At 37.1% G+C, this 23620-nt stretch overlaps 3 protein-coding genes across 8 annotated transcripts in view; 2 read left to right on the top strand and 1 right to left on the bottom strand.

Moving 5' to 3' along the window:
• Positions 1–23620, bottom strand: part of LOC105250397 — a 236962-nt gene that overhangs the window by 29380 nt on the left and 183962 nt on the right. The gene's annotated exons all lie outside the window — the stretch shown is intronic.
• On the top strand, positions 10117–12607 carry LOC105250398. The gene has a single exon (XM_011256468.3). It carries the CDS (start codon positions 10153–10155, stop codon positions 11473–11475), a length of 1323 nt encoding a protein of 440 aa, XP_011254770.1. The 5' UTR covers positions 10117–10152; the 3' UTR covers positions 11476–12607.
• Positions 13405–23620, top strand: part of LOC105250399 (suppressor of lurcher protein 1) — a 265289-nt gene continuing 255073 nt past the window's right edge. The window contains exon 1 of the mRNA XM_011256469.3: positions 13405–14677. Coding sequence (XP_011254771.2) covers positions 14675–14677 — 3 coding nt within the window. The 5' untranslated portion in view covers positions 13405–14674. The remainder of the gene's footprint in view (positions 14678–23620) is intronic.

Here is a 23620-nt window from a genome sequence, read left to right as displayed (position 1 = left end):
TCTTCTCAGCGATAAATGGCGATAGTTTACCGGAGCTTCCTAACATGGTCCGCTTAATTAGTTTACTCAACAGAAGTCCAGTTTGTATATTCGTTTTTTATCGCTTTATGCGTTAAATCAGATTAGATATCGAAAGTCCTTGAAAGTATTCTTCCTAATTAAAATATTTTTTTTTAACATGTAGAAAGAAATGAAGAAGTGTGACAACATTCCTTTATTTTTTTTTATTGCGATTTATTGTGATCGATCTATCGATTTCACGACTTTAATTCGCTTCTAAAAAAATTATTTGCTTAACAGTTTAAAACAATATTAAACAATCACGATAAAATATCCAAGTTAAAGGTTGAAAGGCGGAATAGTACGTCGATTTTGGCCGACTTTCTTTTATACATTGCTCCGATTTCATGAGGATAATAAGCAACTTTTGCTACATCCTGTATCCGCGCGTGGGAAACATAAATCATTACTTGAGCGGGACCGATGAGTGCTACGATGTACCATCCCGTGATTAAGTATGAGTACACGGAGATACTTAATCTTATATCCCGAGTGCGGAATCGACGTGAGAGACTACAGGCGGTTACACGTTATTCCGTGTTATTTGCAAGTCGATCGAACGATCGGCGCGTAAGGTCTCTGAGTTACGTAGGCATCGAGCGCCGCTCGAGTAAAGGAACGTCGCGGACTGCAACGCGATTATCCGGAAGCGAGATCTCGGTTCTTCGCGTAAGAAAGGGGGAGAGATAATTATACGTGTGTACATACACGAGCGTGAATATGATACGGGCTCTCGCACGTGCCGGCTGTCTGCCGTCTATCTATTCACGCAGCCGTGCCTATCTACTAAGTAGTTGAAGTGCGGTGGGTAATAGCGTGACAGCCAGTAAGACGGATGTTGAGCGGTAGCACGTGCGTGCGCGCGAGCGCGAGCGCGAGCGTCTCGAGAGCGTCATCCTCAATGGCCGGTCAACTTCTAGACGTAGTGGTGGTGTATCCGGCGCAACGCGAACGCGCCATTAATTAGGTTCAGTGGGCATCGCGGTGGCTTTAACGGTATACCGGAGAGACACGTTGCCATTAACACGAACGCTTCGGAGATTCGACGCCGGTCGTGTAGAGGCCGGTCGTAACGAGGATTCGAGTTCTATGCGCTTATTCCGCGGGGTCCCTACTTTCCATGAAAGAAAAAGAGAGAGAAAGAGATGAGAGAAAGAGAGACGCCTCCCTGGAACGTGAGCCACGGTAAATATAGGCGCAGTCATGGCATAGACGCGGCAAAAATGCTTGTCGTGTCTGACATAACAGTAAAAGATTAGTTTACTTACGCGAACCGGGAATATGTCGGGTGTCGCCGGAATTTTTCACGAGAGGCGTCGGCCCGAAAGACCAAGATTCAAGCTCGGACATTGATTTAACGAGTTTAATAAACAGGAAAATGGCGGACGCGCGCGCAGCAGAATCGTACGATGGAATGTTGGATGGACAAACGTCCAGTGAGAAAATTACGGACAGCGAAAAGCGTCCTGTTTATTAAAAAAGTTTTCTTGCTTATTAAAGGGGAGACAAAGCTATCCCCAGATATATAAAGCGAAGAGCCATCGCGGAGCAACATTTCGCTACACATCGGTCCAGACTTGTCGCACCGGGTAGCAAAACCATGTAGTTTCTTGGAGAGGCCAGGAGCTCGTCGCTCCTTCCTGCGATGCTCGCACCTGCCAACTAGTCGAACCTGATTAAGCTCGTGTGTCGTATGAACTCTGTATGTACGCTTTAACTCAGTCACCTTTGCCTTTCAACGCGAACAATTCTTTCGACCGATCCGTCCGACGAAACGGCGGACTTTTCCCCTTTCAAAGCTTATCGAGTCCCCTTCGCGATCTTTGTTATCTCGGAATTAGATCGGAGCATATTTTTCGGAGAATTACGGTAACACGGGGATTTTACTCGCGTATCTAGAATACGAGTTTTTCGTGAAAACGTATAATATATCTTTGTTCTCTTCGCGTTTAAAATCGTCTCGATCGAGATTTTTTGGAGGATATCGCGCGATTTGCGCAGCGATTCCTCGATCGGGCTCCTCTTCTAGTGGCTAGGGATAAACGCGAAAGATTTGCCGACGTAAAACAGCCGACCCGTTCTCTTTCCTACGCTTTATCCGAATCGAATTCGGTTAAAGTAGGAAGCGATTTTACAGAGGATTTTTTTCATCAATTTTGCTATGTATGAGTAGCTATTCTAAAAAGCGAGATGCTATCTGAAGAATTCCTTTCGAATGTTATTTGGTTTTAACATAGTTTCGCACATGTGAAATATTAGTTTTGAGAAAAAAATATTACAAATCAACTTTAAATCAAGAATTGGCTAACGATAGAACCTGACTTGTGAATGGGTCAGAAATTCTATCGGCAATTCCAATTCTAACTAATTTCGTTACATAATTAACCGCAACGCAAGCGTTCAATTTGGTCTGACTAGATTTACTTCGTCTCGATACACGTCGACGACGTAACGAACGTGACAAAAAGAACAGTCGACGTACACGCAAATTAAGCAAATGCGTTTTAATCGAGGCTTCTGTAGTTGTAGTTTTTACTGTAGCAAGAGACGCTCCCAGACTTTACGAGATCGATTTTCGTCGTTAACGTTATTGCATTTTTTTTCAGAGCGTCGCTTTAACAGCTCCGCAAAATACAATTTACTTGGAAATTCAATTCTGTTACGTAGATTGTCGTGCACTATATTCTCCGTGTCTACCATATAGATTTCTTGTTAATGAAATAACGAAGGATATAAAAAAAAATTAATAAAAATGGCGCGCTATATTTCTATTTAATAAGGGGATCATTCCTATTACTTGCCGGGAAAGAAGATATGGAATATGATTGAGCTATAAAAGCTTAAATTGTTAGATTTTTCTCTCTTTCTCCGCCTTCTTTTTTAAAAATAAAAACTACCTTTAAACTTACATTTCTTGTCAACTAGTTATTTTAATAAGAAAAAAATAATCTTTTTTTTTAATGCAATTATTTTCTGTTCTTGATTAGGCTAATGAGTTTTCGAACTCTCAACGTACCGATATCAAGAGCAGAAATTTTTATTTCAGCAGAAATAATGACACTTGTTAATTATTTAGCATTCCATGGAAGCCAAGCGATTGCTTCGTGGAAACGCAACCGTATATGGTGCATCGATGCAACGAGCTATTCATCTTTTGGATACGTCAAGGACGGAAGGACACTCTTTTTATTCGATTCGGTCGGAGAATATCGCGAGAGACACCAGCTGCGAATATTTTCAAGGGAGCGCAGAACGGACTAAGCTGGTTCGATTTTCTGCAGCGCCAACACTATCTTTACATGAGTATCTAGGAAAAAAAAAATTCCTCAATATTTCATATACCATTTTGCAGATGTTTCGTTTTTTCCTTTCTTTCGTAATTTTTCAAACGCGTATTTCATTTAAATTAAGTACACAAAAAAAAGTTTGCAAGCGTATAATTTGTGGAAATTAATAAAATTCTTTGAAAAGACAAAGAACACACAAAAGAATTAAATTAAAAATAAAATTATAAAAAAAGTACTTTATACAAAGAAAGAAAAATGAAATGAGTAACTGACTGTGTGAGATTTATAAGTACAGGTTGACGTTACTGTGAACCATAGTTGTTACTATTCTACTCGGAAATGAGAACGAGCGAAAAACGAGGCGCATTGTACACTTCACGAGTATACCTGCCCTTTTGCGATAAGAGTTTAGAACATGCGATATGTGTCTACATTGGATCGCAGGACTTGCTCGTGAAACAACATCATAAACTGATGTAAAACTTTACATTCAGACAGGAAAGAATCATATGAAATTATATAACCATTTTTTTGAGAAATAAAAGTGAGAGAAATGTTAAAAGTAAAAACAGAAGAATTTTTAAGAATTTTTTCTTGTCTTTATCTATATTTTTTTTCTTAATTTGAGAATTTCAATGAGAATTTTTTAAAATAATAATATTTACATTTATTGTAAATTATAATCTAAGTGGAAATTCCATAATATATTTAAAATCAACGTACTTCAAATAAAATTTTTGAATTAAAACCTCTTAAATATTACATGATATTTTATGATTAAAAACATATTTTTTCATATTTGATGAGTCGCAATTGAATTGATTTCTAATATAAAATTAAATATATATATAATGTTTTAAGAAAATTTCTTTATCTTCATTTTAATAGATTTTAAATTTTCGCGCTTTTTGAATTTTAATTGCGCTGAAAAAAAATATAGAATTTTCTTTTATTCTTATCAAACATTAATTTATTGCATTGAAAATTCTATAGTTATTTTTATATAATTGCACAACTTTTATTATCGCAACTGTGCATCATATTTGATGCATTGATATTTTTTATTGAGTATAAAAAATCTATAAAAAAGTTCAGAGTTATCAGTCTATGTATCGGATTTTATAAAATATATAAACGTACAAACTTTACGCATTTAAATTGACAAACAGCAGATAATAAACCGTGCCGTTCATGTTGTTTGAACTAATTAAAAATGAAACATTAATGTAATTAACATGTATGTTTCAAAATATTAACTCTGACGCTTATCAAATTTAACTAAGCATAAGATTTGAATATGAATAAACAATGATGATATCCTGTAGAGTGTCTATATGAATATATGTGTAGAGAGATAAAGTAAAATAAAATATAATAAATTATTCTCTCTCATTTTACATTAATATTATATATATATATTTGTTACCTTTATTGTATTCGCATTGATGCATATCACGTTTTACACGTAGGAGTGTACCGACAGCGCCATGCGACATAAATTCTTTGAACTAATGATCAACATTCCGAGCATTTGCCGCTCGTTTCGTAAGATGGCGTTTCCTGGCTGTTACTCGAGGCATTTCTTTTGAATCGCGGCATAATTCGCGCGCGTCTTCTCGCATTGCTTGTCCATTCTCGTTTCGCGTTTATTTTTTATAAACTATACCGCATTATACCGCATATAAAATTAGTTATTTACAAGTAAATAGTGTCTTAGAATAGTGTGTGTTTTGACAAATCGCCAGCGAATATCGGCCAATATGCATCGCATCGAATTTGTTACGCCATGGATACAGATGCGAGCGAGAGAGGTTAACATACGAAACGAGAAAAAACTTTTAAGTGTGGTGAGTACAAATCTCTAATTTCCATTATTACATTTCTCGTAGAAGATAATGCAGCATCGTAACGTAAAAGTGTGATATTTACAATTTTATATATATCGTAAAAGGAAATACATTTGAAGGAGATGTATTATTCCACATTTATGTTAAAAATAATACAGCAAGTACAAGTCTTATTGCCATCATGTTCGAAATAATTCTTCTGCAAAGAAACATTTCAAACAAATTAAATTTATATTTTTAATTATATTGAAGATGATTTTAATTAAATAAAATTAACACAAAGCACGAATATATACATATGGTTGAGACGATGAATTTAAGGCGGAACCGTGGACCGAGCGATATGCGACAACGTATTTTGACAATCGCAAGCGTGAGGGGAGAATCGCTGACGTGGGATCGGCGTACGATCGTTTGCACGACGTAACTCCCTTCGATCCGAGTAAACCGCGATGCGATCGCACCAAGCCAAGTCTCATTTGGGCGGAGATACACGAGGAGAACAAACGTCACGCCGTGCCGATGACTGCTAATCACTGGTACAGTCGACCGAATAGAATCCAAATCGATTATCCGGACATGAGATTTGCTCGATCGAGCAAAACCAGAGACTTCTATAGCCGGAATACAATTCCCGATCTAACACCTGATAGAATGAAACGAAACGCGCCCTAGGTCTTTTATCATTACCTTATGAAGTCTTTCCGAAGCGAAATTTTCGTGTCCGAAATTTTCGTGTCCGACATTTTTGTTTCGATATAAAATACAGTTAAACAGAACGGGAAAAATCAATAATTAAAATTTGCACCTATACATTATAAAGAAGCTTTATAAATGTTTCATTTTATTTTTATTCAAATATTGTTATAAAATTGATAATATTGAATTAATTTCGTGCAAAATCTATACGGCTATTCTTTCTCGTTTTCATCGCTTTTGTAGGAATTTTTTAAACGCGATGCATGCTACCGTTAGCACTTTTACTGACGCTTTAAGCTAGAATTAGAACAAATATTTCGACACGGTAAATGAGCATTTGACGTATGGACAGGAAATGCCAGTGCAATTGCTAATTAATATTAATGTGTCATGTTGTGTTTTCAAACATTGGGTAAGCGTGTAACAATATTGACAATATATAGGATTTGTCCGGGAGCAGAAACGGATAAAGTATGATATGTCGTAAACCACGCTCCCCCAGATTTATAGTCTCGCATGGTGCTTTTGATTAATGAATTATTTTTGTCGCGGTACAAAATGTACACGCACTATTTTTCCATCTCAACAAGAAAAGAGATGTTGTGCATGTTTTACATTACATTATTCAATACGCCACATACAGATTTATTAATTTTACGAAATGTATATTTCATTTATTATTACATATTTTTACCATTATTATTATTTCATCTCCCATTTAATTGCCGCATAATTTTTTATCACTTATTTTATTTTTATATATTTTTATAACGATTTAATATTGCAATAAGATAAGATAACGTTATTACATCGTGTATCTCGTGCTTCGTATACGATAAAAATCAGATAAGAGAAATATTCTCCTCAGATAAGTGTCCCCTTATATCTCTACTCGAGTAAACTTTAAGGCTTATTTTGTCTAGCGACTAACTTATATGTGCCATCGAGACTTCAGAATTTTTTGATATTATATCATTTTACTCGCTCTCGTTGCTTCTCAATTTCCCAGCAAATTTAAAAGGAGAGTTCGATAATACTATAATTGAGATCCAGCGAGATTTTATATGCGACTCATCCTCTGATCTGTTGTAAATGACTTTTACTATATCGAGAGAGCTTCTTTTTAGAGCAAAATACTTTTAGCCTCCGCGATGCAATATTCCAGTCTCGAGCTTTCGCTTTCTCTACTATTACATTTGAGCGTATAGTTCGCTATCAGGATTTATATCTCGGATAGATCAATGAAAAGAACATCTTACATACATAAAGATGAAGTGTAGATACGTAGATAGTATCACATAAAGTTACTCTCAAGACTTATATATCGACCGACTAGTTTAAATTCGATATTCTTAGCATATAGCTACTATATTCACGAACAATCTCTTTTTATCATGGTACATTTTTAATAATTGTATACGCAAAGAAAATCTTCAAATTTACGAACATTTCGATTATTACAGATAATCTGAGAAATAACCGGGAACGTTTTTGATCAAATGCATAACATTTTCGCATCTTGAGTTACTTTTTATAGCATTGGCATTTTTTAATGCATTTTTCTCGTCTTCGATAAAAATTTCTGTTTCGTATTTTTCAAAGCGATTCGCGGACATCTCTCGCATCCCTAGATGTTTCTATTTTCTCTGCCGTCTTCTATGCCACTTCGCGGAAGCAAGGTTGATACCCAGGATTGCTTTACTTCCGAATACTCAAAAGGAAATGCCACGGAAAGAGAAAGAGAGGAAGGAAGGATGAGCATATGCACACAGACACGTATAAATTTCCGTCCTCAGCTTGCAACTCGGCATCGAGTTTCACGCGAGATCCTTGAAACTCAAGACTCGGAAAGTGCCGACTTTAGCTAGCGACGTTTGTGTCAGAGGGAATTTTTTTTCTCTTTTTACGACCGATATTTATATACACGTCTCGCGAGAATAACACCCGGGGATTTATGTCGCGCCCCATGATGTTACGAACAATCGTCTCCGTTCGACACTCAAACGCCAAAAGTATTATGTCCCCGAAGACGTAACCACTTAACATCGGGTGGTAGGTCAATCGTTCGAAATGGTTTTTGCATATTTTATAAAGCAGGCATTTCTCGAACGGAACGGAGCTACGTTGCTATAATAGAAGACGTGACGCGAAGGACGCGCAATCGAATAAATAATAGACGATTGTATCATTAGACCGATAGCGAAGGATGAGACTTTATCCAGACGGAGGAACTATAATCGGAAGCGACACGAGCTTTAAATTTATAATCGAATACGGAGAGCCGCATCGCGTCTCGCGATAGACTCTTTTTCCACGAAAGCCGTGCATATTGTTACAATGCATTCGGAGAATAATCACAATTTCAGTTGTTCGAAAAAGAACTTATGTACGTTGCATTTAGTATTAAAGTCGCGGAGTGACACGTCACGGTTCTCCGCGAATTATTAATCGTTACTGAGGACTTTGCGCAAATTTATATGCATTTAATAGGCGGTCGACATGACTCTCTTCCGCTGTCGGTAGTTAAATCATTAGAGATACGAGAAACGCGACATCTGTTCGCAAATCGTTGTTTATTTCCGACTCGTTAATTAAAAGTCTAATTAGTACCGCGTCAATTAATGAGAATTCCACGTTTGCCGGGCTCTACGTGGCCGCTCCTCGTTCGCGTGGAAAAAGAAAAAGATCAACGACGTTCTCGTTGGTTCTGGCACTGCGTGATGACTAGCAATTACGAACTCCTCGCAATTTTTCTTTTTGCTACTTATTATTTATTTATTCTATTATTTATTTATACTTATTTATGCACACACATTTTCTCGTTGTTAGAAGAAATTTTCTTTAATTTTTTTTAGCAAGGTTTAACAAGACGATGATCTTTAAATTCTTTTCAACACATACTCGTAACAATTTTTAATCCCCGCTGGAAAAATCTAATTAATATTTACTAATTAAATATATGTCTAAAAACTATTAAATATTAGGCTGGTTTTTTTGGCCTTTATCGAGAAAAATGCTTCAACTTTATAGTAGATGAGTATTGTGGCAAAAACCTTATTAGGTAATTTTAAATTGATTACTCCGTCGTATACAGTGATATTAGCGAGCTCGTCTCCGTTCCCGGTTTCGGGACACAGTTAATCGAATTACCTTTGGTACCGTAAAGTAACGTAGCCGAAAGGGCTATATAGAGTGTGACCCCATTAATAGTTGCTCCCGAGAAGTTAGATGCGTTTGCGCAGTGAAGGCGAATAAATTTTGGCGGTTACAAGGGGATCGCGAAGTTTCTCTCGAATTGTTTTATAGCACCCGACGGACTTTAACGGCTTCTCTGCTTGGGATTATGCTTATTATTATATCATTTCGTTCGCGTCTCTCGACGCAATCACGCAAGTGGTATCTGTCGCGATCGCGACATAAAAACGAATGTAAACGTGCAATTTTATCAAGTGATTCTACTTTACTAGTTACGTAACATACTCTAGTATAAGCATAACTAACGTCATCGATCTAGTTGGCGCGTTATTGATGTTAATTAGTGGTCAAGCAGGTTTCACGCGGGTTTCACGCGGGTTAATTATTAACGATATACGTTCCGAATCCAAAGTTCCATTTTCCGATGCTTCATCCAACTACGACTATAATTTAGCGCTCGTTACTCGATGCGAGCTCGATCGACGATCGGTGTCTATCCCGATGATTTTAGATTCGCTTTCTATTTCCGTCAAATTCGCAAACCGATAATTGCCGCAACAACAGTTCACCTCGCGCCAACGCGAGATATATACTCAAAGATAAATACTGCAAGCCGCAAGTATTCCAGCTTCATCCCGCAACATTTTTCTCGAGCCGACCGCACGGTGCAGTAAATTTCCGGTTCGCAGACACGATATCGCGATACATGACTCTTTCTTTTTTCCCTTTCTTTCTCTGTCATGGTTCTTTTTGCTCTCAGAAAACGGAGTATATATCATGAAATTCGTTTCCTCGTCACATTGCTAAAGTATATCAGATAGATTTACGATGCGCGTCATAAATTATATCAATTCGCTTCGAGATATTTAAAGCTTGCATCTCTTTGCTGAGTCATCTATTTGCAATCTGTGATCATTTATCATATTAAAGATAATAAAAGTTAAATATTTACGCGAATGAAAATCGCGCCAAGCTTGTGTGAAACAATCGTATCTTCTGTTGCGAGCGCGCGGTATCTATAAATTCAGCGCGAACGTCGTCGTCGCGATCTAATGTAGCGCGACATGGCTACGATAAATGTCGACAAGACGTGCTCCGCGTTGCCGATTTCGCTGCAGGATCATCGGGAAACGTCCCTCCTGACTGATCGTGACGTTAACAAAATATTAGAGCGTAAACTCGGCAGTAACTTCCGACTCGTTAGCTGGAGATTGGAACTCGGCGACTCGAAAGGCTTCCTCGGCCAATATTATCGTTTGCATATTACGGCAAAATGCGACACGGACGGAGACGGGACGCAGAGTTTGCGGTTCTTCGCCAAAACACCACCGCCGCCCAATAATCCGCAGTTCGAGTTCCTGAAACGTTACGATATATTCAACAAAGAGATCGCCGTTTATACGGATCTAATACGGCGTATGGGTGTGGACGAACCTCCGAAATGGACAGTGGAGTGCTATTTCTCCAAACAGAATGTTATCATCGTCTTGGAAGACGCGTCGTTAGACGGCTACGTCACGCCGAATAAGTACGTACCGTTGGACGAGGATCACTGCGTTTGGTTACTGAGAACTCTTTCAAAGTTCCACTCGAGGTCCCTGATATTGGACGAGAAACTTCGCCTTGAAGGGAACAACCGGACCATCCTCGATCTTTACGGACACTTGCTGAACGAGGTTCTCTTCGCTGATGGAGACGAAATATCGAAGAGGATCCTCTTCTCCAGTACCTTGGGCTTTTACACGATGGTCGATTGCATCGAGAATTTCGACAATGATACTAAAAATGACATTAAATACCGCTTCACCATGTGGTCGCAAAACATTTCGCGATTATTGGCGCCGTCCGACAGACATAGAAACGTCATTTGTCACCGCGACATTTGGACGAATAATATGATGTTCCGTCATGATCCGGACGGGAACACGAACGGCTGTTATATTATAGACTGGCAATTTCTCTGCTATTGTCCACCAGCGATCGATTTTGCGTGCTGTATATATCTCACCACCAATCGAACCACCAGAGATCATTATTTCGATACTTTTGCCAAACTGTATCACGATTCGCTCGCACAAAATCTGGCGCAAGAAGGCCTCGACATTGACAAACACCTACCGTGGACGGCGTTTTGCGAAAGTTTCGCGGAGGCGCGAAACATAGCGCTTGTTTACGCAGCGCTCAATCTGCAGGTAATGCTGATGTCTGACTCGATAACCATGCAATATTTTGACGAAGTCGACAAACTCGAGCAGGCCTTCTACAGTAACAAGCGAGGGGAAATCGTGCGACATCAATGCGAAGCAGTACCCGCGTATAAGTCGCGTATTCTGGAGATTGTACTCGAAGTTAAAGATCATCTGCTCGAACGTCTACCGAATCCTTAATTTTGCGGTGAAAAAACGGCGTATTCGCGTGTCGTTGCTTTACCTACTTTAGCATCTGAGAGAAAAACTGGAATCGCGTCAGGGTAATCTCGTCGTCGGAATCTTATTTACGATTTTCAATTACTCATAAGTTTCGAAAACTGTGTGTCATTCGGAAAGAATTTTGTTTGCGTTGCTAGTTCGAACAGAGAATAATAATGCGCGCAATAAAAAAACATTACGCAATAGCAAACGTAGACATATGCGAATATCCGCATGTCTACGTTTACTATTGCGTAATGTTTCTATTGAGATTCGATAAATGAATTATTTATAAAATAATTGCTAATTTTTTTTCTCACAACTTTTTCTAGAACATTTACATTACTTTGTATGTAATAATTATGTAAACTTCTTATGTAACAAATATCTCCGGATAGTAAATAATAATTTACGTCAAGAACGGAAAAGAGATTTCAAATCTCAAGATAGTTTGGCATTAAGATGTGTATTGGATGAGTAAAGAAATATTGGAATTTCTGCTCTTTAGTTATAATTGATGATGGAGAAACGCTTCTGATGCAAATAGATATATAAGAGCATTTCCATAGGAATATCATTTCGCTCATTTTTCAAATGTCATCATTACATCTCGTTTCTTCTTCGTGAAAATTTTTCCTTCACCGTGCATATTCATTAGGACGCTAACAAAATGAGCAAAGTACTACTGTCATGTTTTTGTTCAAATGTATTTTTACCATTTTTATTTCTACAATTAATAATACGATTTATATTCACTGTCAAGGAAAATAATTGTTTTATCTTCATCCCAGTCATTCGGTCGTCGTCTCAATCTTTGTTAAATGCGCGGTCGTCAGAAAAGCTAATTCTACGATTAAAACCATTGTGTGGCGTAGCGCTTTGCAAACTTAAACGAGACCATCATTCCGCGTTACGTCAGACGAACTTTGTCATGAAAAGAAAAAGGAATTACGCTGCGTAATAAACTTTAGAACAGTCAGCCGGGGGAGAAAGCGCGAAGAGAAGAAAGTCTCTGGCTCTTGAAATAAGTCATGTCACATTCGTGAATAGTACATTTTTTTATTTGCATGCAATAGAAAGTATTTCATTTTTTAATTTCCAATTTAATCATATTAATCCAATTTATACATATTGTATACAAAAAATATATATATATATATATATATATATATATATATAATTATATTTTAAAAAATCATTACACATCTTATTCCTGCAAATACTTTACCTTTCTATATATTTTCTATATATTTTATAAAAATAAAAATATGTATTTGAAAGTAAAATATGTATTTCATATTTTAAATAATTTATATTATTTAAAATAAAATTTGAAACGCAAAATTATATTTATAATTTTACTTATAATTTCAATATTCATATTTTAATATTTATATTTATATTTTATATTTATATTTATATTTTTGTGCCGTGTTTTATGCAAATAACATGAGAAATTAAAATACACATATATGAAATATATGTCAGAATAACCAATTCGTAAAAATGGAAATAAATTTTTATTTTGAACTTCTATCGCAAATTATAGATCATGTAAAAAATAAATTGTATTCAATAAACATTTATAGAAGATCGTGCAAAATATATATTTTTTACAGTATGTGGCAGTGAATCGAACGAATTCAATTATTGTGTTCACGTAGCGACATTATTTAGTGGTATTCGAAGCCGCTCGCCGGCGCGACCAATGTACCCACGAGGTTTCTTGGCGATAAAATGATGAAGAACGGCCAAGTTTAATGGGTTGCGACGTTATATCGAATTAAAGCGGAAGTTCTTTTTATTGGCTATGCGAAACGTTCGTATAATCATTCCGCGATATGTACTCGCCGACGTAAACTTTCGATTCGCCAGATATGATATTTATAGATATTTACAGAAATAATGATTATATTTATTATAATTTGATAGTGATTATAATCCTGATAACGATTGGTGAATTCGTGGATCAGACCTGATCTATCTCACTTGATTTTCGCTCGACAGCGCGAAGCTGCTTCATCTAGAATAATGTTATGATTCCATTATACGTGGCAAGGCGCATCTACCTTTATTGTCGTGGTAAAGAACTCGATAATCTTTCGTAATAGAAATCGCGGGAGTGCATTAACTTCATATACATATGAATATCATCATCGATCCACTGTTCTACGCTGCTGCGAGCTATCGATCCAAGTACAAATAAATTTCCAGTTACGTAACAAGTAATGTAAGTGTATGTAAGAATATTTTTGTCCGGCGACTGCATGTGCTCCGAAAATGTTTGTTCCGAAGCGAGTAAACACTTTCGATCAGCGATGGGAATAATTCGTTGCCTCGTCTCCTCGAATGAAGGGATGAAGCGTGTGAGAAACTTTCGACGGTGCATTCGTCTTTCGGAAATACCAGCGTGTGTCGCGGACACACGCTGTTTATGGGAAATCCTGTGGCTCGTGGCGGCGAGAACCGAGAGCGCAGGCGTCCGGAGTCCTGTGGCGGCAAGCGCGGACTCGGATTTTCTCTAGTGTCGCGTCAACTGCCGCTGGAGAGTCGTGCGCATCGCACCCTCGGCCTTGGCTGTGCCAAGCTTGCAGCCCCCTTTCTTGCTTTCGTGGCTTCGTCACGTTTCGTCGTCGTCCGACATTAAGTCCGGAATTAAAAAAGTACTTCCGGTCAATCGCGCGAGACTTAAATGCTCCTCCCGTTGACGTCGTTTGTAATTCACAAGTGCAACGGGGTTCTTTTCTCGAAAGAAAAAAAAGAAATCTTTTCGCACCGATATGAGATACACGTACGCGTCGCGATATTCGTAATCAACTCGGCATCGTAAACGATTAACGATGGTGAAGGCTTCTTGATCGGAATTCCCCCGATCGAAACCTGGGATAATCGATTTCCGGGAAAGAGTGCACAAACGTAACGCGCGCGTTTCGTAGGAGCGTAATCGTTCAATGTGACTGGCGGGCGAATTCGATCGAAATAGCGTTCATCCCGAGTTCCATTTCCGGTCGTCCGCACGGAAGCGTGACGTATTCGCAAAGAGGAACAGTGCATCCATCGATCATGAATCGGCGCGACGTGCGAGCGCACGCTGATTCGGCCGACAACAAGTCGTCCGCACGTCAAGGAATGTTTGCGTCGGACGCCAAAGCATGAGGGACGCCAAAGCATTGACGTAATGGTGAGCTCGAGGCTATTATTTCCTGTATCCGAGTTAGCATGTTATGCATACAATTCGTGAAAACAAAGGGGCGACCGCAAAGATAAGCGTAATCGGAACGCGCTCGCAACAGAGATGTATCCTGTGCTTTGATGCATTCGGTTCAAGATAAGTTGAATGCTTTGCGAATATTTGCCGTTGCGAAATAACGTTTTCGAGCGGAAGAACACCGGCTGATGTACATGACGAATTGATCACGCGGGAATGAAAAATCATAAGCCGTCATTTGCCGCGCAAAGTGCCAACTCGCGTGATGAAACCGAGGGTAGGTCGAGAGGAAAACGCTATACGCGCGATTTACGTAATATACAAATTGTTATCGCGACAAGGTTCGCGATGTCAGGTCGTTGGAGGAGTTGACCTTTCATTGCAGAGTGGAAGGATGGAAAATGGCGTGAGAGAGAGTTTCGGAGCCATCAGCCATTAATGGCACGTGTCGAGGTGCGCAATCTACATACCTAAGTATGTACATAAGCGACACAATAGTGTGTTCTCGCGATTTCAGATTCTACGTTATTCTGTTTCAACTTCACATGCATTGTTACATAGTAATCGGCGATCGGCGACCGATCGAACTAATTATCCGATCGATTGTTTGTACGTGACGCGTACACGGAATAATGCAATTATGCTTATGTTCTTCGATATAAACTATTTTGTCGCGTTCATATGTATTAATATTATTAAATGTACATAGCAGTATTTAATTATAAAAGTAGAATTAGCGTTTACGATTGGATATGTAAACCATACAAGATGCATTAGAAAAATGACCTTTAATTTATGAGTTTACGTGTTTATATTTTTTGAGCAAACAGTTGTATAGTTGGTTACTTCAATATTTCTTCAATCTATTTGCAAAAGTTTTCGAATCATTTTTGAAAATTTAATTTAGCCTTGTAAGAAAATTTATAATTGATGATGTCTTAGAGAGTAAAACTTTGATATTTCTATTTTTGACGTTATTTTCTTCGAGTTACTTTAGTTTCTGTTATTTCTGGATGGTTTAATAAAATGTCACTCTCTATAGTTTATTGCAATGTGTGTGTATATACGCGGCATTGAATCGGCAAGTTTTAAGCTTTCAAAGCAAGAGATTCGGCCGTCGACCAAACAGAGGATATCTCTCGTCAGCAATGATTTATTCGACGTTCACAGAATGACAGCAGATGACATTCGTGCAGCATCCGACATGCGTACGACGTATGCGTGTTCAAGCACGTGACAGGGATCATCATAAGCCATGATACCCGTTGTACAACTGCCTTTTCAAATATGATGCACATATGAAGTATGATGTGTGTATGAAGTTTAACAATTTAATGCACTATATATCTTTTTTTTATATACTCCCGCTTTTATTTTTTGTATCAAATAATTTGTTTCTCTTCGAAAATTTTATACATACAAATTATTTATTTCAATTAATTTCATAATCCGCTTAATCCCGTGATTTATAAAAATAAAATTTAAAATATTTTATTATCGCATACACATGTGATAACGTTTAGAGAGACTAGTTTTAGAAGAATATCTGGATATAGACAAGATTTTTAATACGAAAGAGAGAGAAAAATTGATATGACAGATGCGTTTCGACCGAGCAAAATATTAAACGTGCAGAAATTGCATAATAATCTTAACGGCTTGTCAGGCAAAGCTGTGTCAATTTACCTCAATGTCTGGTATCCACGAGGAGGTTACGTGACATATTAGACTTTATACACGTATAGGTGCTGCATATGCATGCAGCGGTTCGAGATAAAGCGCTACGAGCTAATGGCATTAAAATGTCTCACGTCTAATCTCATTTAGATATGTATGAGTATGCATGTGTGCAGGGTAACCGCATTTCAATCCGAATATATACGAACATACATATATACGAAACTTCGACCTTGTAAAATGGAAAAGCATGACAGGCATGAGTGAGACACATTCGCAACGTCACTTTTACAAACCGCGAGATTTTATTTACACTTTCGTGAGCGCGCGGTTCCGTAGTCTCGTACGGAGATTGCATTATCAGTCACGCTGACGCATGTAAACCGATTTCGTTGGCGTTCATGTACCGAACGTTGCACGTGCATTTACGACCGTCGCAGACGCTGCAGGCGTCGGAGCTCGTGGATATACTGTTTCCCGAAGATATGAGCTTGATTCGTATGAGGCGAAACGAAGTCGTAAACCTTCTCCGACTTGCCAATTCGAACTTCGAGTGATCGATAAATAAGCAAGCGTAATACAGAGAGCAACTAGAAAGTGTCACGGCTAGAGATCAAGAATAAATTATAGCCGAGAGTTGTAGGTATCTCTGTAGAAATCTATTGTCGCATTTGTCGAAATGTCTCGTCAAATTACACAGTTTGCAACGAAAAATAATTTATTTTTAAACTCATGAAAAAAGGAGAAGAATTTAAAAAAAAATCCTTATAATAGTTTTGATACTAAATACAATTCTGGATTTTCTATCGTATTACGGTATTAATAAATTTAATTTAAAGTTGTAGAAGACTATTTTAATCATCTCGCAACTACTGCAGATATTATAGGAAGGAATTTGTTGTAAAGATTAAAATCAATCAAACTTTTGTAATAAAATATTAAATTTATTGCGGAGAAGTTGTAAATTAAATAATTAAATATTAAACATTAAATATATTAAATATTAAATATACAGATTATCTACTGAATAATTTTCATTTTTTGCTTAAGCTCTCTCTACAAGTTGTTCAAAAAAGATTGACTACAATTTTTACGTCAAAATCACTTTAAAATATTAAAATTGATATTCAATTAAAGATATTCAATTAAAATATTTTTGAATATTTGCAAAATTTTGCATGTATTGGTTTTCCAAATTGTAAATATATAAATCCGATGTTAAAATTAACGAATACAATATACGGCGTTCATACAATAATTAATTGTAACGTATTTATAATAATATTTAATTATAATAAATCATAATCCTATTGACTTTAATTTTTTTTAAATCAAAATGTTTAATTTTGAACGAAACAATTTTTTAGCATGTTACCGCAGTTGTTACCGTAGATGTTAACTGATGTTGTGAATAATGTTAAAATAATTTTAGCCTTAATTTTTTTAAAAATTATGATGCATCACTTGAGGCCAAAATTATATATTGCATCAAAAATTGCAAAAAATAAATTATATTTCTTTTTGAATTTTTTTCGTTAAACTGTGTTATAAAAGTTAAGTTTCGTTGACGTGGTGTGAAACAATATCTTGAAAGCTGGATCTATATGTAAGATGGATCGCTTTGCTAACGAGCTGCTTCGGGATCACTATCTAGACGATTGATCCCTTGGGAGAGGTACCGAGAGGTGACACGTATATCTCGTGCGATGCGACGTTATGCAATTAGACATACACAGTTGTACATATCGCGGCCATATCGGTAAACTCTCGAAATCCAGCATCCAGCGGCTGGTTCATATGTTAGCGGGATTCAGTTTGAAGCCGTAAATTAACCGTAGCTAGCAATCCGCTACGACAAAATCTCGATGAAATATCCGCCAGAGTACCAATCGGCAATTTGAATGGATTTTTTTTTGCTCACGCCAAGAGACATTTTATGACTCATATATTTTAAATTTGTTTTCGCACGCGGACCCGGTAAAACTATCGCGTAACGACGTATCGTTCCCAAGTCGTGTATAACGCGAAGAGATTATCAAATTTCCCGATATCGATTTAACGAAAGCCATCAGCAGCGACGATGTTACGTAGAGTGTAAATTATTTTCCTTGACGAGTATGATCCAAATAAAATTATGCGATTTTTCGCCTATAGAATGATAAGGTTCGCTCCCTCGATATTTTTCACTTCCGAGCGACCGAGAATAGCTTCTGCATATTTTGCTAGTACGACTCCTCCTCCTCGGCAAAACAGCGACATTCGAATCACGAGCACCTAACGCAAAATTGTATCCGGTAGAATAAAGCGTTTCGATTCAATGAACAAAGGGAAATTAAAATCCGCTTCTTTGACCTATTCTAATCTCTCGAACGTAACTGGATGAGATCAATAAAGATTCCGTGATTTCTGTCAGTAACTCAAACTCAGTTTTCATGCCAGGTAACGGCCGCGTTCGATAGTGCAGTATGAAAGATGTGAGAGGGTCCATTTGCGCGAACTATATGAAAATGAATAGCTCGCGAAAGTAATCGCCATTTATATCGACGCGAAAGGTACATATACCGAAATACGAAACGCTACAACGGCAGACGCGTCTACCATTCCCAGTGCATGTAATATTTACCGCGATGCGACAGGCTAGAATACAACGCGACAGCCAAAGGATCGATATCTAACAGCCTTTCTCTCTCCCTACGGCTTAGATTTTATATTCTAAATGCGAGACGCGCGAACGAACGAAACTCGCGCTGCCCGGGGCAAAGCCGGAATAAAGTCTGAAAGAAAAATAACCGACGGAATAACGAAATCGCCATCGCGTAGGGTCGCACGAAACTTCTTACACGACGTGAAAACATTTTTGAGGCTCTACACGCGATAAATTAAAAACTGTACGAGAGTTTTGACGGAACGACTAGCGGACACGCATGTAAGTATAAGCCGCTCGCGGCTTTGTCGTATCTGCGAATTATCGTGCAAGAAAGAAGCAAGATAAAGATGCGTGTTGCTTCGAATTGTGCGTTATGGGCCGCGATAAGCTTAACAAATGGTGCACGAGCGCGAGCGCGCTGTTAACTCCACTTATCACGTCGTTCCGGCTTAATCGGCGAGCTCGTTCATCATTGCGGCTACTTGCGATTTTTAATTCGATAGCGATTAGGGGTCGACGTTGTGTGCAACGCTTGCGTATGTTGGAAATTCGCACAAAATTGAGAGCCGCGAGCAAAATTCGCGAGAGGCGAATTCGTGTTCGCTTAATGGCGGTCCGTGATATTACAGCCAAGTCCATTGATACTGGAAATAATTGACGGAAGCGAAATGTCGTTCGTGTCCAATAAAATGTTACCCAACGCGATATACTCTCTCTGCGCACGTGTGGGATCGCGCACGTTGCATTGTTGGAAGGTGAGAATAATACATAGAGACGGAGTGAGGGAGAAAGAGTAGGGTGGAGTTTGACATAATACGTGCGAATGCAGAACAACAACGTGTCATTCGTGACAATGGATGCTTTCGATATTTTTGACACTATCCTATACGCTGTACATACTGCTCACGCGCATCGGACATTTTTATCATTCGTATCCTACCTTTCTGTGATGCGAACGTGCCATTGGGTATTTATTCTTGTAGAATGCTTAATGTTATCAGCTCTCTTGAGAATAATTTCGTCTGTAATTAAAAATGCATGGGACTCGTTTTTTAAATTACATTAATATGTAAATACGAATGTCGGAATGTAAAAAGCATTTATATCATTTATACTATATCTGGTGTAATGTACTTGTCGGATACAGAAATGCCATCATTAATGAGAAAAAAAGGAAGCTTTTCCGTTCTCACATACAAAGGCTTTCTATCTGTCTAATTAATTTAAATCAATCTGATCAATCAAATATATTTTAAAGTTTAATTATTTTTAATGTAATAATTATAATAATTAAGATGATTGTAATAATTATAATAATATAAATAAAGAATAATATAGAAGAATAATATAAATTTTTAGTATAATATTTCAAGATAATTAGGTTTACAAAACATTTGATGTATTATTCATATGTTATCTTTATTCCAGAGAGTTGAGGCTATACATATATTATTATTAATATGGTAAAAGCGTATCAAAAGTCGTGGTCAGCGTGCACTGTGAAAGCTCACGATCGTAAACATGCTTTTAGAACTTTGTGGTCGCGTGCACCGTATCTAGAAAGCAGCAACATAATTTGAAAAAAAACACGTTTATGTTTGAACTAAATATGGATCGCGACTTGGCATGTAGGACACTAGGGCGTGACTTACACGTATTTGCTTCTAGAAAATTCCATTTTGATGCTAAATTACCTTCATTCTTTACAGATACATATATAGATATCATTTGTCATTCCTTTTAATTGATCGCTCGTTAAAAAATTATCGGCAATCTAGTGTTAAAAGCGCGATTATGCTACTGTTATTCTACATTTAAAATATTTCCTTCGGCAAATCGAAGTTGGAAAACCTTTTTACGAGAGAAAAAAATAGCGCATACGTATACGTACGTGCATATACGGTATACGATGTATTATAAGATTTAAGGAGTACCCGTCTCTCGTTATATTCTTTTTAGATGCAAAGAAACACTCGCGTAATACACGCAAGTATCCATTAAACTCGCGCACGACCCTCGTAACGTCACGCATCTGCATTGTTGCTATTTCCGGCTGTTCGATCGTACAAAGTTTTATGCAACGATAAAAAGTCCGACGAATCGTGTTATTGCTGAGGAGAAAATTCGACTCTGATCTCAAATTTATTTAATTTTACGATCTCGCGTATTTTCCTTCATGTATCACATATGCGCAAATGAAGATATTTTTTTATTTTTTTAAGCTACTTATTAATGTAGTATAAAAATAGTTAGCAGTTTATTTCAATCAAATCGTCTTATGATTGTATTAATTACGAGTTAGTCCATTATAATCGACCTCTGAATTAAGTAAAAATGTGTGATAATGATTTTATATACACACACAGAAAAAAAGGATATTGTTTTAAAAATATATTAATTTTTATCATGAAAATCTTGAAATGAGATTATATTGTATTAATTAAAGAAAAATATAATTGCTTGAATAATTGCTTACTTGAATGAAGCCATTTTATATAGTTCAATCAAGAAAAATATATTCTTATGATTTAAGATTTAATTTTTTTGAATGGAAAAGAAACAATGTTGGATAGAAAATAATATTTGTAAATCAAAGATTATAATTTTCTTAAAGTAGAAAGAAATAATTATAAAGTATAATTCTTAAAGTAGAATTAAATAATTATATATTCTTGAGATGACAATTACAATATTAAAATAAGACTATAACATTGTTGAAATTTAAAATTATTAAATTTTTCTAAAAAGATTATAAATTGTTGCTTATATACGAAACAATAAGCGTGTTAGTTTAAATATATAAGTTTTGATTTGACACTTATTTTTTTTCTGTGCATATATACGAATCTTTAATCCATGGGTGTCTTTTATATACGTATGGAAAATGATATAGACGACTACGTTCATTAGCTATTAGGGTTTTGTACGTGATCTCCTTGAATATGATACGTCTCTGCGCTGTCATGATTCTCTCCCCGCGATTATTCCATTTGAATCACAGATACGAACGTTCCACTCAATAGCTCGTGAGAGCGGGATAGATTACACGGTAGGAGCTACAAGAGTCTATCCTCAGACTCTATATATGTACCCTTACCCAAGACGCGTGTATGCATATGGAACGCTATGGAGCAGCGTGAAATCTCCTTACACTAAGCTACACTTGCTGCCAAAACTAACATGTCTAAAACAGGTATATGAAGTTATCGTGCCATACATGTAACTACATTTTAAGCTATAAGAGCTTGCGTATATTACTACATTTACTACCTAAACAGATTATATTATATATATATATATATATATATATATATATATATATATGAAATAAGTGTATACAACTCACATGCATATAACGTATGATTATGAATATTTTTCGAGATGCAACGTATTTGTCAACGCCATCGTAAACTACGAACTACGTCCGCATATTCCTTCAGATATTATACTGTTTTGTCTCTCCGACTTGATTTCTTTCAAGATATGTCTTCGGTCTTTTGTATATTTCGCATAGCACATATGTGCACATGCGACTAGATTCATATGACGTATAGAGAGACGGAATTTCCTCGCGCTATGTCACCGGTGTCAGAACCAAACACGTATGAAGGACGCCTATGAAACCATCGCAGAATAATGGCAACCTCTTGTCTCGAGGGCGATATTATATAGCTTTCAATGGCTTCAAAGAAAGTAGATTTACACAATCAATCGTTGCATGAGCGAGCGCAATCAGAGCGGCAACGATGAATACTTTTACAAAATTCATCGCCATGAATTTTTCATTGGAATAAAGCCGATAATAAAATACTTTTATCAAAATGCATTTTATATCAAAACACTAAAATGCCGAATATATATAAATAGTATACAAATAAAAAGCGCTCCCCTGATCCTATGCATATTTAAAGAGATTTTAGAGGTTTCTTTTTACGCGTTTAATGTGTACTGAAAAGATTGTGTCTCTTCTTTACATGAAGAAACCGGTATTCAACGTGAGGGAATGTATTGCATGACCTTTGGATTCTTCCCTTACGAATGCTTTCACAGTTATGCCGAAGTTATGCTCAACTATGCGACTATACGAGGCGATGCTGCGCATCTTCGAATCTCGTTATCCGTACTTCCACTTGGCGCGGCGACGTTAGTTCCATTTCGAATAACTTGGTAGTACGCTTCGGCGATCGGACTGATAACGCTTTGGGAGTGTCGTGTATTCGTTAATTAATGTTCAAGGAGTAATCTTTACGTTATTCTTATGCTTTCGATTTCTTTCTTTTTTAAAGAGAATCTTGAAGAAAAATACGATAAATCTCTAATATGATCGATAAATACACAACAAATTGTGAAATACATCTTGCAGTGAAATCAATAGTAGAATTATAAGAAAAGTATACATATGCGATATAGTATTATTAGAGGGAGATGTTTAGATTGATAAAAATCGAAGCTTTATTCGCACGAGGCCGACTCATTTCTCCCCCAAGGTTAGAATGATGACGGACGATTTAATATCGCCGGAGCTACTTACTCCGAACTATGGGCAGACCGAGATCAGAAAAGATGTCGGTCGTAAATGGATGTCTTGTGTT

This window comes from Camponotus floridanus, unplaced genomic scaffold, assembly GCF_003227725.1.
Source record: "Camponotus floridanus strain SB8 unplaced genomic scaffold, Cflo_v7.5 scaffold1, whole genome shotgun sequence".
Classification (NCBI taxonomy): Eukaryota; Metazoa; Arthropoda; class Insecta; order Hymenoptera; family Formicidae; genus Camponotus; species Camponotus floridanus.
Note: the sequence above shows the minus strand (reverse complement) of the source record. Positions and strands in the feature narration are given on the sequence as shown.